This window comes from Monodelphis domestica, chromosome 4 (genome assembly GCF_027887165.1).
Source record: "Monodelphis domestica isolate mMonDom1 chromosome 4, mMonDom1.pri, whole genome shotgun sequence".
In the NCBI taxonomy this organism is placed as follows: domain Eukaryota; kingdom Metazoa; phylum Chordata; class Mammalia; order Didelphimorphia; family Didelphidae; genus Monodelphis; species Monodelphis domestica.
In genome coordinates this window covers 390229475-390246314 of record NC_077230.1, presented here as the reverse complement: position 1 = coordinate 390246314, position 16840 = coordinate 390229475, and the positions used below count along the sequence as shown (strand labels likewise).

The window sequence follows — 16840 nt, the reverse complement described above, 5'->3', positions numbered from 1 at the left end:
TCCCTTTCCCCCTGGACCCCTATTTCCTCCTACCTCCATAAGGGTTGTGCTAGGACCTTTAGGGGCCCTCCTACCTCCCACATCTCTGATTCTGTGATCCCCAGAAGGGTCCGGGGTCCTAGGAACCTTCCAGAGGATGGAAGGACTTGACCAAGTGTGGATAAGAGGGAGGAGAGGCGCAGTGCCTACACCATCTGGCCCAGAATGGAGCAGGGGGAGGAGGGAAGGGAAAGGCATCATCGTTTAATCTCCCTGGGCTAAGATATCACATTCTGCAAGATCTGCAGATTCTCCAAGTAAAACGTGTGTGAGCCTGTTGTCTCCTGGGACCTTGCTAGAGGAGCCAAGCAGAAGAGGGGGGACGGGGCCTTGATAAACAGCCCTTTGGGGAACTCCGGCTGACAGCCCCCACTTACTCTGGATGAGCGTCTGAGCATAGGCTGGGGGGTGGTCAGGCTAGTAGAGTGTTAACAGGTAGAGGGGAGGTGGGGCTGATGGGGAGATATTCACGTGTCTATGGGGGACAGAGAGATGGGATGATCTTGAGGCAGAGTTTTTGGATGCAGCCAATTCAAGAAACTGTTTTGCTTTACTGTGCGTATTTCTTACGCACAGTAAGGGTGGAGGTAGGAGGGTGAGAAAAAATATTTTTGTTCATCGAAAAAAATTAAATTAAAACATTTATAACCCTTACTTTTTGCCTAATAACAATTCTAAGACTGAAGGGCAAGTGAGAGGCAAATGGAGTTAAATGACTTGCCCAAGGTCACATAGCTAGAAAAAGTCTGCAGTCAGATTTGAACCCAGTCTTCCCAAATCCAGATCTGGTGCTCCATCCACTGTGATATCTAGGCTCTCCTAAATTCAATTTTTTGTTTTGTTTTGTTGTTGTTGTTTTTTTAAACCCTTATCTTCTGTCTTGGAATTAATAATAAATATCAGTTCTAAGACAGAACAGCAGCGAGAGCTAGGCACAACTGCAGTTAAGTGATTTGCCCAGGGTCACATAGATAGGAAGTATCTGAATGTAGAGTGGAACTCAGATCTTCCCAATTGCAGATCTGGTGCTCTATCTACTATGATACCTAGTCACCCCTAAGTTAAATTTTTGTTTTTTGAAATCCTTATTGTCTTTTTTTAATTTTTTCCTTACATTTGTTTTATTTTTTACAAATTGGACTTCTATAGTTTTAATATATTTTTCTATGGTTCTATGATTCATGTTCTCTCCCTCCCCTCTTCCCTCCCCACCCCCAGATCCAATAAGCACTTCCACTGGGTCATACAAATTTTATCACTTATGCTTATTTCCATATTATTCATTTTTGCTCTACAGTGATCTTTTAAAACCAAACCCCCAATCATGTATCCATATAAACAAATGATGTTGTTTGTTTTTCTACTCCCACGGTTCTTTCTCTTGATGTGGAGAGCTTTTTCATAAGTCTCTTGGGATTGTCTTATAGTAACAAAGTCCATTACATTGGGCTGAAACTCTTATCTTCTGTCTTAGAATCAATAGTAAATATTGGTTCCAAGGCAGGAGCCAGGCACAATTGGGATTAAGTGACTTGCCCAGGGTCACACAACTAGGAAGTATCTGAGACCAGATTTAAACTCAAGTCTTCCTGATTCTAGGTCCAGAGCACTGTCTTCTCTGCACCTAGCTCATGAGGAATAACCAAATACAAATTCATGGAGTCTGGAAATAGAATGTACTTTCTAAAGGAAGAGTAAGAAGGTTAATGTTGCTCGATCATTAATTGTGAAACTCTAACTCTACCTTTCTACGCCCAATCCTCCCCAGTTGGGATGAGAACTAAGCAGGGATGGGTCCAGCCTGGAGAGGGTAGACAGAGTGGGGACACAGTGACAGAAGAACATTCTTTGGAAAGCTCTAGGGATTTCTTGTAATGAGCAGGAAACTGGACCAGGTACTTAGACTTAGAATAGAGCAGAATAGAATATAGTATATTTTATATATAAATATAATAGTATAATCTCTTCCCAACTCTGAGACTACAAGAAGAGGTAACTCTTTACAAATAAATAAAAATTAGAGTCTAGAATGTCAGTGCCAGGAAGAGCCTTGGCACACCCACGCTGGAATGTCAGAGCTGGAAGGGACCCTAGAGATCGCGAATCCTGGCATTCTCCCAATGGGAAATAAGAGACTCCGAAAGGTGATAATTTGGCAAAGGTCAAGTGGCAGAATCAGAATGTCAAGACCGTCAACACCATGGGCTGGTCTGGGCTACCCCCTATATGAGCCCTTATGGGAAATGTCTAGAGAAAACCCAAAAAAGCAAAACAAAAACCCAGCAACCCATTTAAGCAGAAAATGAGGACTCCCACCTAAATCATATGGGTCCCATGGATTTAAATCAGAGGGGTGTGTGTGTGTGATGGACCTCTTTGATGATCCGATAAAGCCTATGGACCCCTTCTCAGTATAACACTTCAGTGCATTAAACAAAAAACATGGGATTATTTGCCCAGATTGAAATATAATACACATATATGTATTTTTTGAAACCCTTACCTTCCGTATACTGTGTATTGGCTCCAAGGCAGAAGAGTGGTAAGGGCTAAGCAATGGGGGTCAAGTGACTTGCCCAGGGTCACACAGCTGGTCAGATTTGAACGTAGGCCCTTTCATCTCTAGGGCTGTCTCCACTGAATCATGTAGCTGCTTCCTTAAAAAATATTTTGTAAATGTTCACAGACCTCAGGTTAAGAGCTAGCTTCTGGTTGAAATAGAACTTACTGCCAAAATATAAGCCACCCCCTAAAGTGAGATGAATTTGAAAGGGAAAATGGAGTTTTGTGCCCCCCACAATGACAAATTATAGACTACCTCAAGTTTATATAAGTCAGACTGGGACAGATGTGGGGTCTATACTGAGCCCAATAGGGTGAGATCACTTGGAAGCACATATACCAAAAGCCGGTGGAATGATGGCATTTACGGAGCTGGGGAGGGAGGCAAGATTTTGAGGTCAGGATGGGTTGACATTGGGGTGAGGACAGGCAGAGCTCTCATCTGATCCTGGAAACAAGCTCAGAGCCGCGACGGTACCCCTTTGGTAACTGGGGTCCAAAGAGGTTGCAGGAGATGATCACAGTCACAGGACAAACCCATGGCAGAGCCAGGATGGAAAGCCAGGGGCCTCCTGCCTCCCAGAGGTCCAGTATACCACATTGCTTTCCTAGAGAGGCTGCTGACCAAGTCAACCCAAGAGGCCACGGTTGCCCCTTGGCTCTCCGTTTCCTTTTGGAGGGTATTTTTCTGCTTTTGGAGAGGAGCTCCATTGGAAAAAGAGAAACCATCTCATGAGCCCCCCCCCTTGAGAGTGATATCTGAGTAGCTCAAGGCCCCCCACCTCTGCGCCCTTGGCGGGCCCCTGGGACTCAGCAGCCAGAACCCTCCAAGCAGCTGTTCTGAGGGCACATTCCTCGCGGCTTTCTCATCCCAGCCTCCTGGCAGCCTACGTCGCTTCCCACCACTTTTAAGCCTCGCCGCCCCTTGTAAAATTTTCTGGCTATCAGAGGGGATCTTTTATTGGCTTGTGGGAGCTGGCAACATGTGTCAGTCAAGTTCTGGGGCAAGGAGTCAGGGAGGGAGGTGAAGGGAAAGGACCCGAGGACAAACAAACCCCGAAACATGCCAGTGTTGGGCAGAGCTTGGATGACCACCTGTCAAAGATGCGAGAAAAGAGATTTCCTGCTCTGAGTAGGAAATTGGGCTAGACTATGGTCCCTTCCCAACCCTGAAACTCCAGCATGATGAGCGTGGGTTTTTTTTTTTTAAGCCCTCACCTTCTGTCTTTGAGTCAATACTGTGTATTGGTTCCAAGGCAGAAGAGTGGTAAGGGCTAGGCAATGGGGGTCAAGTGACATGCCCAGGGTCACACAGCTGGAAAGTGTCTGAGACTAGATTTGAACCCAGGACTTCCCATCTCTAGGCATCCAGCTGCCCCTACCATGATGAGTTTTTTAAAAAGAAAAAGATGTTTACTGATATCTTTTATATTCACTGCCTAGATTTCTTTCTATATCCCACTCCTTTTCTTCTCTGAGACCATCCCTTATAATAAAATTTTCTTTTAAAAGAAAATAGTAGGGGCAGCTAAATTATTCGGTGGATGAAGAACCAGGCCTGGAGACAGGAGGACCTGGGTTCCAATATGGCACCAGAATCTTCGTAGCTCTGTGACCCTGGGCAAGTCATTTAGTCCCCATTGCCTAGCTCTTCTCCTAGCTCCTTTGCATTGGTATTTAGTATCAATTCTAAGACACAATTCAAAAGTTTAAAGAAGGAAGGAAGGAAGGAAGGAAGGAAGGGAAGGAGGAAAGAAGGGAGGAAGAGAATGACAAAGGAATGAAAGAAAGGAAAGAAAGAGAAAGGAAAGGAAAAAGAAAGGATGGAAGGAAAGAGAAAATTTTCGGCAAAATCAATCAACAGGAGGGGATAGGATTCTAAACTTCTAATATAATGCTATGAAGAAAGAGGGCTGAGTATCCAGGCAGAAAACCTGAGTCTGGTTCTCAACTCTGATCCCTAGGGAGCAGTTACCTGAGTGCCCCTAGGCAAGGCACTTAAATGCTCCTGATGTGTAAATTGCAGGTGTTGGACAAGATCAAGATTCTTCACCAGGTGTCTTGAGAATTTGTTGTTGTTGTGTGTGTGTGAGGAGAGAGACAGAGACAGAGACACACAGAGACAGAGGCAGAGAGGGAGGGAGGCAGGAAGAAAAGGGGGGAGAAGAGAGAGAGAGAGGAGAGAGAGGCAGAGAGAAAAGGGAGAGACAGAGACAGAGGCAGAGAGGGAGGGAAGAAGGAAGAAAAGAGGGAGGGGGAGGGAGAAGAGAGGCAGAGACAGAGAGAGAGGTGGGGGGAGGGAGAGAGAGGTGGGAGAGGGAGAGAGATGGGGGAGGGAGAGACAGAAGGAGGGAGACAGAGAGAGGCAGAGAGAGAGAGGGAGAAAGAGACAGACAGGCAGAGACAGAGGCAGAGAGGGAGGGAGGCAGGAAGAAAAGAGAGAGGGGGAGGGAGAAGAGAGAGGCAGAGAGGAGAGAGAGAGAGAGAGAGAGAGAGAGAGAGAGAGAGAGAGAGAGAGAGAGAGAGAGAGGCAGGAAAAAAGAGAGAGGGAGAAGAGAGAGGCAGAGAGAGAGAGGGAGGGAGGGAGAGAGACAGAGAGAGAGACAGAGACAGAGAGACATTGAGAGAGAGAGACAGACAGACAGACAGAGACAGAGACAGAGAGAGAGAACTCATAAAGGAGATTATAATTAGTAGCCTGGAAAGGAGGAAAGGAGGAAGCCTGGGAAGGATGGGCAGGAGGACTGACCAAACCAAAGACAGGGGTTTGTATTTTATCTGTGGCAAGAGGGAGACATGGGAGCTTTTTGAGCCGAGGAGCGACATGGGCAGACCTGGCTCTACTTTATAAGTCTCCAATCCCGAGAGCCCACAATCCCTTTGATGCAGTGGTTGCTGCGATTCTGAGTCTTTCTGCAGGTTTCGCCATTCACTTTCCAGGGTTCTCATGTTCCAGAGGGAGACTTACTTACCCGTTCTAAGAAATTCCAACTCTGACTAGCCTCACCTACGCTCGCAGATACGCCCCCCCCCCCCAAGGCCCCATTCCCTCCAGGTCAGTGGGAGCCCCAACCCCAGGGGTAATGAGATCCTTTCACAAGGGGCTCCTTGAGGGCTGGCCAGACCTGACCCACACCCGGGAGGGAGCGGCCTCCCTTTGAAGCCGGCCCCACATTACATGGTCCTTCCCCTCGATTTGGCTGCTCTGCCAATAAAAGGATGCTTACGCTCAGCAGGAAGCCTGACCCACCTGTGGGGGGAGGAGGGGACGAGGCAGGGGCCAAGGAAGGGAAGCTTAGCGTTAGCTGTAATCGCTTTTTTCTCTGGGGCGTGCTTTAATTTCTATTTTCTTAGGGGACTGCCCAGCGTGCACCTTCCCTGAAGGACAATGAAGCCAGCTGTGTCCTGAGCGGCTGCTTGGGTGTCTCGAAGGGTTTCCATTTGAAACAGAGGCTCCTGGGATTGATCTGGTCCCAAGCCAACGTGCCCAGCCCTCATGTGCTTAGCTGAGCATGAAGACAGACCATTCCTATTCTAGTCACAGAGTCGATGCTTGACAAACACATGTTGATCGATTAATTGATTGATTAACAATAGCAGACAACAGCTTGTAGCAGTAATTAGATTTGCTTAATAGCCATCCAAGTTCCCAAACAACTTTTATAAACCAAATCCTCTTTTCATTTGCAATCTGGGTGACCTTGCCCATGTCCCTTCACCTAGCTGAGCCTCAGTTTCCCCATCTATAAAACAAGGGCAATGGGCTCTGGAACACTGATTCTAATTACAATTGTGGCACTCCATAATTAAGGAGCCCTATAATGAATTGGTCTCTCTTTTTCTAAAACTCTCACCTTCCATCTTAGAATCAATACTGTGAATTGGTTTCAAGGCAGAAGAGAGGAAAGGGCTAGGCAATGGGGGTTAGGTGACTTACCCAGGGTCACACAGCTAGGAAGTGTCTTGAGGTCAGATTTGAATCTAGAACTTCCTATCTCTAGGCCTGGTTCTCACTCCACTGATCCATCCAGCAGCCACCATGAATCATTGTCTTTAATCAATTTGCTTAAAGTGGAATTCACCTGTATTTTACGTGTCTCATAGGTCCCCATTTAGTGGGATGCACTGCCATTGTCTCATCCCCACAAATACATCCCTGGCTGAAATGCACTGAATTTGTTTCTTTGTTTTTTCTTTTTTTAAAAAAATAAATCCTTACCTTCTGTCTTAGTATCATTTCTAACCTAAAAGAGGGGCAAGGGCTCGGCAATCAGGTTTGAGTGACTTGCCCAGGGTCACACAGCTAGCAAGTATGTGAAGCCAGATTTTACACATTTACGTTTCTAAAGGTCTTTTAGTGTAAACGTGTAGCAAGGTTCCCAGACATTCTACCAATTATTGATGAAGACTTGGGAATGGGACGAGCTAAGCATAGGGGGAGGCTTAAATATCAGCCGGCCTGAGAAGTCCGAGAGGATCAGGGAAAGGAATCAAAATCAGAAAGTATCAGAGGTGGGAGTACCTTAAGAACATCCGAGCTAGAAAGAACCTCAGAACCCAGCAGTCAGTCAGTCAACAAGCATTTAGCAACATAGAATGTCAGAAGAAGGACCTCACGGGGGATTTAGCCACCCCTCTCCCCCAGAGCAATAAGCCTCCTTGGCAGCATCTTTGGAAGGTACTGGTCCAGCCTATGTCTGAACATATAATAATACAATAACATTGTTCTATTTATATAGCATTCTAAAGGTGGCAAATTACTTTACAAATGTCATCTTTTATCTTCACAATAACTCCAGGAGGTAAGCGCTATTATTACTTCCATTTCACAAATGGGGAAACTGAGTCAGAAAGTGGCCAAGTGACTTGCTCAGGGTCACACAGCTAGTAGGTATCAGGAGCCTAAATTTGAATTTAGGTCTGCCCTTTTACTACCTCCTTGCCTATATCCAAATGATAGGGGGACTTACTACTTAACTTAACTTACTTTACTTAACTTAATGGAATAATCCTATTCCATTATTGGGCAGCCGTGATTACTAGGAAACTCTTCCTTATATTGAACCCAAACTAGCCTCCTTGAAACTTCCCTGCTCCTCCACTGCCCCTACCCCCTCACCCTCTGGACCCTGCAGAGTAAGCAAGATGGAGATCAGGCCTCCCTTGGATGGGAAAGAAACAGACCTGGTACACGTAAACATATGGTTGGCATCGTCCAATGTGGAAGAATGACAGGGTGGGCTAGTCATCACGGGCTGGGACTAAGACACTCAGGAAGTTTTATTTGAATGAAAAATGGCTTAGTGGATGGATAGAGTGCTAGGCTTGGAATGAGAAATATCTGAGTTCAAATCATGCCTGAAATACTTACTAGTTGTGTGATCCTGAGTAAGCCCTTAAATTTTATCTACCTCTATTTCCTCATCTGTACAATGGGGGCATTTTTTTAGAACTTGCCTCCCAGGGTGGTTGTGAGGATCCAATGAGGTTATATTTGAAAGCTCCGTGCAAAACTTGGAGCACCATACAATGCTAGTTATTATTACTGAGAAGCATCATGGGTTGGGGGAATGGGCCTTTGAGCCAGAACAACTGTTGTTGCATCGAGGTCTCTGGCACTTACTACCTAAGTGACCATGGGCAGATGTCTCAGCCTCCCTCCAAGCCTTGGTTTCCTCATTTGTAAAACAGGAATAATATTGAGTACTCATTGCAGTACCCACTGCATTGAGCCTTGGGGAAGATGTGATAAATGGGGCAGTTCAGTGGTTCAGAGGATAGAGCCCCAAGACTGGAGATGAGAGGTCCTGGGTTCAAGTATGGCTGCAGACACTTCCTAGCTGTGTATCCCCATTGCCTAGCCCTTCTTGCTCTTCTGCCTTGGATAGATACTAAGCATCAATTGTAAGACAGAAGGTAGGGGTTTTAAAAAATAAAAATGATACTTTGTAAACCATAAAGCATCATAGAAACATGACTTAACTGAGAGATCTGATTTCTCAGATATTACACATGCATGTATAAAAGGCAGAGCTGTAACTAGGGTGAGGCAAACAGACCTTATCCCCAAGGCATGGATATTTAGAGGGTGCTAATGGCACTTATCCTTTACTACTTACCCTACCCCATGCATATAATCTACAATCCAGTGATACTAGCCCCCTTATTCTACATACCCAATACTCCCTTGTCTTGACTACAGGAATGTTCCCTATCAGTCTCCCATGCCAGGAACCCTCTCCTCAACTCTGCTTCCTGGCTCGCCTGGCTTCTGTTGAGGCTCAGTCAAAGTCTAACCTTCTGCAAGACACTTTTCTCAGGCCTCCTTCATGTTAATGCTTCCCACTGAGATTGTCTCCACTTTGTCTTGTCTGAATCTTGTTCTTCCATATTTTTGATCTATTGTTTCCCCCACTGAATGGTGAACTTTTTGAGAACAGGGATTATCCTTTGCCTTGTAGCCCCTGCACTTAGCATGCACCCTGCCTGGTATGCATCAAGTGCTTAATAAATGCTTGTTGACTTAATTTGACTTTTTTGGCATTGTAGAAACAAATGAGTATAGCCGTCAGTTAGAAAGACCAGTTGCTTCAAGTAAGATGCTACTGGCTTTCTCCCCCATCCTGGCCCTATCTGGATCTCCATTTCCATTCTGTAAATCACCCCCTCCACTTGCACCCAGCAGCTGCCTGGAGATAACCCGCACCCTGCTCATATATAACATGTGCTTAGTGTCATGGGGCATCTTCCCTTCATGGGGCCTTGGGTCCCCAGATTCTCTTTTCCCTCCTAACTGAAAAAGTCATAGAAATAGAAAACTAGAAAGAATCAGAGACCTAGTCCAATCTCTTCATTTTACAGATGGACAAACTGAGCATTAATGAAGGGAAGTGACTAGCCTAAGGTCACAAAGGTAGCAGAACTGGAATTTGAAACCAGGTCCCCTGTCTCCAAATCCAGGGGTTTTTCCTACATAATTTCCTACATAATTCCTACATAATTTCCTGCATAATTGATATCTCCCTGACTTTGACCCCAGAAGGTTAGGGCCAGACCCCCAGCCCCCAAATCCTTTGACTTCCCTTATCATGGTCTTACATTTCCCATAATTCATTTATCTAAATTCTTATGAAACAAAAGAAAGGTTACAATAATGGTGCTCATCATCATTTTATAAGGAATGTGATCTTATTTTAAAGGAAACTCCTGGTGGGAAACTTCCCTCCACCAATGGAGATTGATCACTTTTTATATAGTCTTTTAAAAAAGCTCAACCCTTAACTTATGTCTTAGAATACATTGGCTCCAAGGCAAAAGAGCAGTAAGGGCTAGACAAGACAGGGTTAAGTGACTTGCCCAGGGTCACATAGCTAGGAAGTATCTGAGGCCAGATTTGAACCCAGGACCTCCCATCTCTAGGCCTAGATCTCTATCTACCGAACTACCTCACAGCTCCTTGTCTATACAGCCTTAAAGAGTTGTCTGGGGAGGGGACATTTGTTACCTATATGACCTTCAACAAGTCACAAGCTTCCTGGGTCTTGATTTCCTCAACTGTAAAATGATGGGTTGGACTTGAGGCCCTCTGAGGTCTGTTCCAGCCCCAGATCTATGATCTTGAGATTTCATGCTATAGGAAATCCCAGCATGGGAAATTCTTTCCTTATACAAATCACAATCAATCTATGGCTCATGGTCTTGGAGAGTTAAAACAACTCCCAGTCACGTAGCTAGTAACTACTAGAAGCAGGATGTGGTTGGAACTCAGGTCCTCCTGATCTAATACTCATCATGCTGGCACTCTGTTATGGGTGGTGGTGGTGGTGAGGGAGACAGACAGAGAAAAAAAGAAAGGGAGAGAGAGAGAAGGAGGGAGGAGGGAGGGGGAGAGAGAGAAGGAAAGAAAGAAGAGAAAGAGAGAAGGAGCGAGAAAAGAATTATATAAGCATATATACAGCAAATTAGATGATAGGTGCTAGATAGGTGATAGATCGATGGATGATAGGAAGAGATCCCTGCCAGAATGGGTGAGTAGGAAAGGCTTCATGGAAAATATAGCATTGCATTAGGCCCCAGAAGGTCAGAAATCGAGGGCACCCGAAATGCTGATTGATGCAAAGGGGAAAATTCTCATCAGTCCCAAGAGGAAATGATCCCCGCTCTCTTTACTTTCTCTGGATGGAGGCAGCATGAGACTCTGCCCGTTTTGCATAGGGGGAAGCAGGGACCCCAGCCCAGGCTTGTGGTCAGTGGTTCAGCTAGCCAGTGACACTGAATGCAAGTGTTACCCTGGTCTTGCCTGGGCACTGCCTCTTCTAGCACCATTTTGAGGAGCCTCCAAGGCCATGGGAAGGTGGAAAGGGGAGAGCTTGTTCTCTGGAGCTGACTCCCACTATCCTCTTCCTTGGATGTGAAACCTAATCAGGCCTCAGTGCCCTGGACAAACCCAGCAGCTGCTCTCTCATCTGGCTTGAAAGTTTATACTGCTCCCCTACCAGGGAGAGAAAAACAAATACTGAGGATCAGCGAGGAACCCTAGACCTAGGTCCTTGGGGATGGATGGGGGCATAGGGCAGGAAGGGGTTTCCTCACATAGTGGAAGGAAGGAAATTAAGGACCAGTTCATCATGGCTTCCATCTTTGAATGTAATGGATGAAGAGGGGGAGAGCAGAATATAAGTGGATAAAATGCTGCATTTGGGATCCCTTACTAACTATGTGACCTAGAGTAAGTCACCTAAGTGAGCCTCACCTGTAAAATGAGCAAAGTTAGGCTAGATGTTCTCTAAGGTCCTTTCTAGCTCTAAAGCCATGATACTATGGCCATGTGCTCCAACCCCTTGCCTCCAGGCAGGACTGAGTTTATATAGTTAGTCCCAGACAGGTGGCCAACCCTCAGGGGAAGGTTTCACCAATATGCTGGAGTAGAAAGGGTACAGGGCTTAGCTTAGTCACTAGTCAGATGACAAAAGTCCTTCATAGACAGGAAAGGGATGAGCATGAATTTAGATGATTTCAAAATTCCCTTCCAACTCATGCTCTATTCTAAGATTCCTTCTAGCTTTCACAAAGGAACATGGAAACTGAAGGAATCTTAGAGGATCAGTAGTCCCATTTTGTGTTCTAAGGTCCCTCCCAACTCTGAAATTCCATGTTCTAAGGTCTCTCCCAGCTCTGACATTCTGGGTTCTAAGGTCCTTCCCAGTTCTAAAATTCTATGTTCTAGGGTGCCTCTCAGCTCTGACATTCTCTGTTCTAAGATCCCTCCCAGCTCTGACATTCTCTGTTCTAAGGTCTCTCTCAGCTCTGACATTCTGGGTTCTAAGGTCCTCCCAACTCTGAAAATACATGTTCTGAGATCTCTCCCAGCGCTGACATTCTGCGTTCTAAGGTCCTTCCCAGTTCTGAAATTCCATGTTCTAAGGTCTCTCCAAATATTCTGAGTTCTGGGGTCTTTCCCAGCTTCACGTTCCACATTCTAAGACCTTCCTAGTTTTGTCCTTCTAAGACTATGACTTTTTTTTTTAAACCCTTACCTTCCATCTTGGAATCAATATTGGTTTTAAGGCAGAAGAGGGGTAAGGACTAGGCAATGGGGGTCAAGTGACTTGCCCAGGGGGTCACCCAGCTAGGAAGAGTCTGAGGTCAGATTTGAACCCAGGACCTCCCATATCTAGGCCTGGCTCTCAATCCACTTAGCCACCCAGCTGCCCTCCCTAAGACTATGACTTATAACCTTTGCTTCTTGGCTTTTTGCCATCATGTTATTCTTTCTCTGATTCTCTGCAATACTTCTTCCTGTCCTGGTGATTGGACAAGAAATCCAGGTAACTCTTTTTTTTTCATTAGTGAGGATGGGTCACCTTGAACTAGTCCTCTTCATGAACTGCCACAATTAAGGATGAAAGTTATCCCATAGTGCAATTGTGGGATGGAGTGATAAGGAGTGAGCACAGGGGAGGCAAGCTACTCAACATGGGGTCTTGGAAGGAGCAGTTAATGTGAAGTCTGAAGCAATGGATTCTAGGATTGGTTCTAGGACTGGCTAGCTGTAGGATCTTTCTGGGATATCAGGTTCCTTCTCATTTAAGTGAGGATAATAATATTCTTACTCCCTAACTTACAAGAGGGAGTCAGAATAGCAGGGTTCTGCTATTTTAGTAAATACACAATGACAAGTAGATTACTTCTTGTGGTTCAGTTTTCTTATCTACAAAATGAGAAAAGGGTGAAATTATCTTAAGGACTCTTCTATTTCCAGATTCTATGATCCTAGCCATAAAATCATATATGTAAAGCACTTTATAATTTGCCCTTCATAACTCGACCCTGGCCTACTTTTTCTAGGTTTAGAACATGTCATCTTGATTCATGCTTTCTTTGGCCATCTTGTTCCTCAATCCATCATCAAGTATTGCTTAAGCACTAACTAGGTTCCAGGCATTGATTGATTCATTGACCTTCTTGCTTTTCCTGTGACATTCAAATTCCCAACACCACTGGCTATCCATTATACCTCTCTTCTCTCTCTCTCTCTCTCTCTCTCTCTCTCTCTCTCTCTCTCTCTCTCTCTCTCTCTCTCTCTCTCTCTCTCTCTCTCTTCTCTCTCTCTCTCTCTCTCTCTCTCTCCCTCTCTCTCTCTCTCTCTCTCTCTCTCTCTCTCTCTCTCTCTCTCTCTCTCTCTCTCTCTCTCTCTCTCTCTCTCTCTCTCTCTCTCTCTCTCTCTCTCCCTCTCTCTCTCTCTCTCTCTCTCTCTCTCTCTCTCTCTCTCTCTCTCTCTCTCTCTCTCTCTCTCTCTCTCTCTCTCTCTCTCTCTCTCTCTCTCTCTTCTTTCTGTATGTGTCTGTCTCTCTGGCTTTTTCTCCTGTCTCTGTGTGTGTGTCTCTGTCTCTCCTCAGTCTCTGTCTCTGTCTCTGTTTCCCCTTCAGCCCCCTTCTTCCCTTTCCCACACTGCATCCTAGTTTCTTTCGACGTTCTTTGCAAATGCTACCTCCTTCACGAAGTCTTTTCTCACTATTCCCCATTCGAGTGTCTTCTGGCCAAAGCGACTTTGCATAGATAAAACTGCATTTATGTCTACTTCTATGTAATGTGCCCATACCGTCTCACTGACAGAATGAAAGCTCCTTGAAGACAGGCATTGTTTCCGGCCTCTTTCCGTCTCCCCAGTCCCGGACGCTACTGAGTGTTTAATAAACGCTCGTTGGGTGATTGCCTCATTGCCGGACGACCGTGAAGGACTGTGTAAATATCTGAGCACGGCCACGCTCCAGTATGGCGGCCAGGAAAGCCCAGCACTCTGCTGTGGTTATCAGCTGGTGTCGGCCCAGTGTCTGGGCCTCTGAGAAAGCATCTTACGTTGAGGGGTGGGTCGGGAAGGGTCCCTTACTGCTCACATTTCACTGTCCAGCCCGCTCACTTCTCTACCCCCTTCTCTCCTCACCCCACCCCTTCCCCCAGGTGTGGTTCAGTAACCGCAGAGCCCGATGGCGTAAGCAGGCAGGAGCCAATCAACTTGCAGCATTCAACCACCTTCTCCCGGGAGGCTTCCCGCCCACAGGCATGCCCACGATCCCGCCGTATCAACTGCCGGACTCCACCTACCCCAGTACTACCATTTCCCAAGGTGAGTGGGGGCTCGGGAGCTGTCCAGTACTCCCTTCCCCTCTGGCCTCTTCATCCTCTACTCTTTCAATTGTGCTCCCTGCTCCCCCCTCCCTCGGATCCCTCAGGAAATAGCACCTGCCGCTGCACATCTAGCCCCGGAACCATGACGTCAGACAGCAGCTGTGGCCACACAGGGCCAGATCACCCAGAGGGAGAAGCGCTAAAGTCCTGGCCCAGCCTCCAGATGTTCCCAGAGCATCTAGCTCTTTGGCAGAGCACCGACCAGCCCTCCAGGGAACTGATGAAAACATTTTTCATCCGGGAATTTGGCATTGTGGGCAGACACAGCTCGGGCCTTTCCTGAAGGAGGGGGGCTGAAATGGAAAGGCCAGGACAGTTTGTCTGGGCTGAGACAGTTATTCTCCCAAATCTATAGCAGGTGCAAGAAAAATAAAGTTTGGGAGAGCTAGGAGGATTTCATTTACCCAGGGGGCATTGGTATAATGAGAATTTGTTTGTTCTGCTCAAAGAAGGGGGGGGGGACTCCTTTCCATAAATTTGGAGTTAGAGGGCCAGAGTTCAAATTTCAACTCTGTGGGGCACCTTGGGTAACTTACTGAACCTCAGTGGGCTTCAAATTTCTTCAATATAAAGTAAGGTAGTCAAATTAAATGATCTCTAGGAGACCTTCCTCCCCTAAGACATTACATGCTTTGGTATATGCTCCCAGCTCTGACATCCTGGGTTCTAAGATCTCTCCCACCTCTGACATCCTCTGTTCAAAGGTCTCTCCCAGCTCTGACATTCTGGGTTCTAAGGTACCTCTCAGCTCTGATATTTTCTTCCCTCAAAGGTCCCCTCAAACTCCAGCTAACATTCTATTTTCTGACGTTCTATACTCCCTCCAAGCCCTAGTATTATACATCCCAAGATCTCTTCTGCCCCTCAAATTCTTTGGTCCTCAGGTTCTAAGGCATCTTCCTGGTCTCTTGACAGATGGGGGAAGCACTGTGCACCGGCCCCAGCCCCTCCCACCATCCACCATGCACCAGGGTGGACTGGCTGCTGCTGCTGCAGCCGCTGACACCAGCTCTGCCTATGGGGCCCGCCACAGCTTTTCCAGCTACTCTGACAGCTTCATGAACCCAGCGGCCCCCACCAACCACATGAATGCAGTCAGCAGTGGGCTATCTCCCCAGGTATGTACCTGAAAGCCCCCATTCTCACATAATTTGCCATTTTCCTCCAGGACCCAGGGAGACACCTGCTCAAGAGGCAGGGATGCTCTTCGACGGTGATAGCAAACTTCAGCTCCTGACTGAGACATTTACTAGCTGAGTGACCCTGGAAAAGTCACTTTACCTCTGTTTGCCTCGGTTTCCCCATCTGTTAAATGGGGATAATAATAGAACCTACTTCTCAGGGTCATTGTGAGGATCCAGTGAAGTAATATATGTAGAGAGTGCTTAGCACAGTTTCTGGCACATAGTAGGTGCTCTATAAATGCTGCTTCTCTCATTTCTCTCCCTATTCCAAGGTCTTATTGGGTTGTAATGGGTGAGATGGGCAGGATGTCCCCAGAAACCTAAGGTCCTTGTGCAGTTTCAGTCTGAGCTCGAGGGAATGAAGAGCATCTCCCTTATACCCCGAGCTTTCAGTGCTACCTTGACCTTCACAAAGGTTATATTTAATTGTGTTGTTGACAACTATCTCCTAGTCTCCCTTTAGTTTCTCCTGGTTACATGGAGACAGAGATGGTGTTTCCTGTCGGTTGGGTGCCAAGCAGCAAGCATTTATTAAATGAATTGAATTAGGCCTCACCAGGAGCCAAAGGACAGACCTCCTCCCCCCACCCAGGTCTATTTGACCTCCTAAATCATTCCCCAATGAAAGAAGGCCAAATGAGGACCATTCATTGGCTGATGGAGTTGTCCCTATGTTTTTCATAGAATATTGCTAGTGGTTGGGGTTTTAGGACTAGAACCCTCTCCACTTATTCTCCTTCTTTGTTGGCTCCATCAGTGTACAAGTAGGTCTGTGCTAGGGCATCCCATTAATGGTCCAAGGGGCTATAAGGCAAGGGTCCAGAAAAGTGGACCTTTGTCTTCATCCTGCCCTTTGGAATCCAAGAAGAGTGATTGGCTATCTTAATGAATGGGTTGGGTTGGGGTGCTAAAAGTGACTAAAAGGACCTCTACTCCTAGAGGAATTGGTAGAAGCTAGAAACTGGTTTTGAAGGAACTTCTGGGTCCATATTGGGTCATCATAATCAGTTCTTGAGTATCCAAGGCAATTTTTTCCTTAAATTTTCTTTTATTTATGTTAAACTTAACACACATCAGTAGACATGAACATTTTGGTTCATAAAGAACCAAAGAAAGAGGAGGGGACTGTGTAGGAAACCATGAGTCTATGCGTACAGCTTGGTTTTAAATGTGTATTAAATTTAATACAGTAATACCAGCGATGCTGCCCTGCTAGTCTATGTCCATTTCTGAACTCTGTTCTTTTCTCTTTTCTGTGTATTTTGTTTTGTTTAGAGATTGTTTTATTTTTCTGTTTTGGATACTTTGATACTCCTTTTTTCTTGCTCTCTTTTTTTTGCCGCTATCACTACTTATCCCACCCTCCT

The 16840-nt window shown here is 46.0% G+C and overlaps 1 protein-coding gene across 2 annotated transcripts in view; it reads left to right on the top strand.

The window, feature by feature from the left end:
* PAX7 (paired box 7) overlaps nucleotides 1-16840 on the top strand; it is a 180014-nt gene that overhangs the window by 93162 nt on the left and 70012 nt on the right. For both annotated transcript variants that reach the window (XM_056795693.1, XM_056795694.1), the window contains exons 6-7: nucleotides 14062-14227; nucleotides 15205-15407. In XM_056795693.1, coding sequence (XP_056651671.1) covers nucleotides 14062-14227; nucleotides 15205-15407 — 369 coding nt within the window. The remainder of the gene's footprint in view (nucleotides 1-14061; nucleotides 14228-15204; nucleotides 15408-16840) is intronic.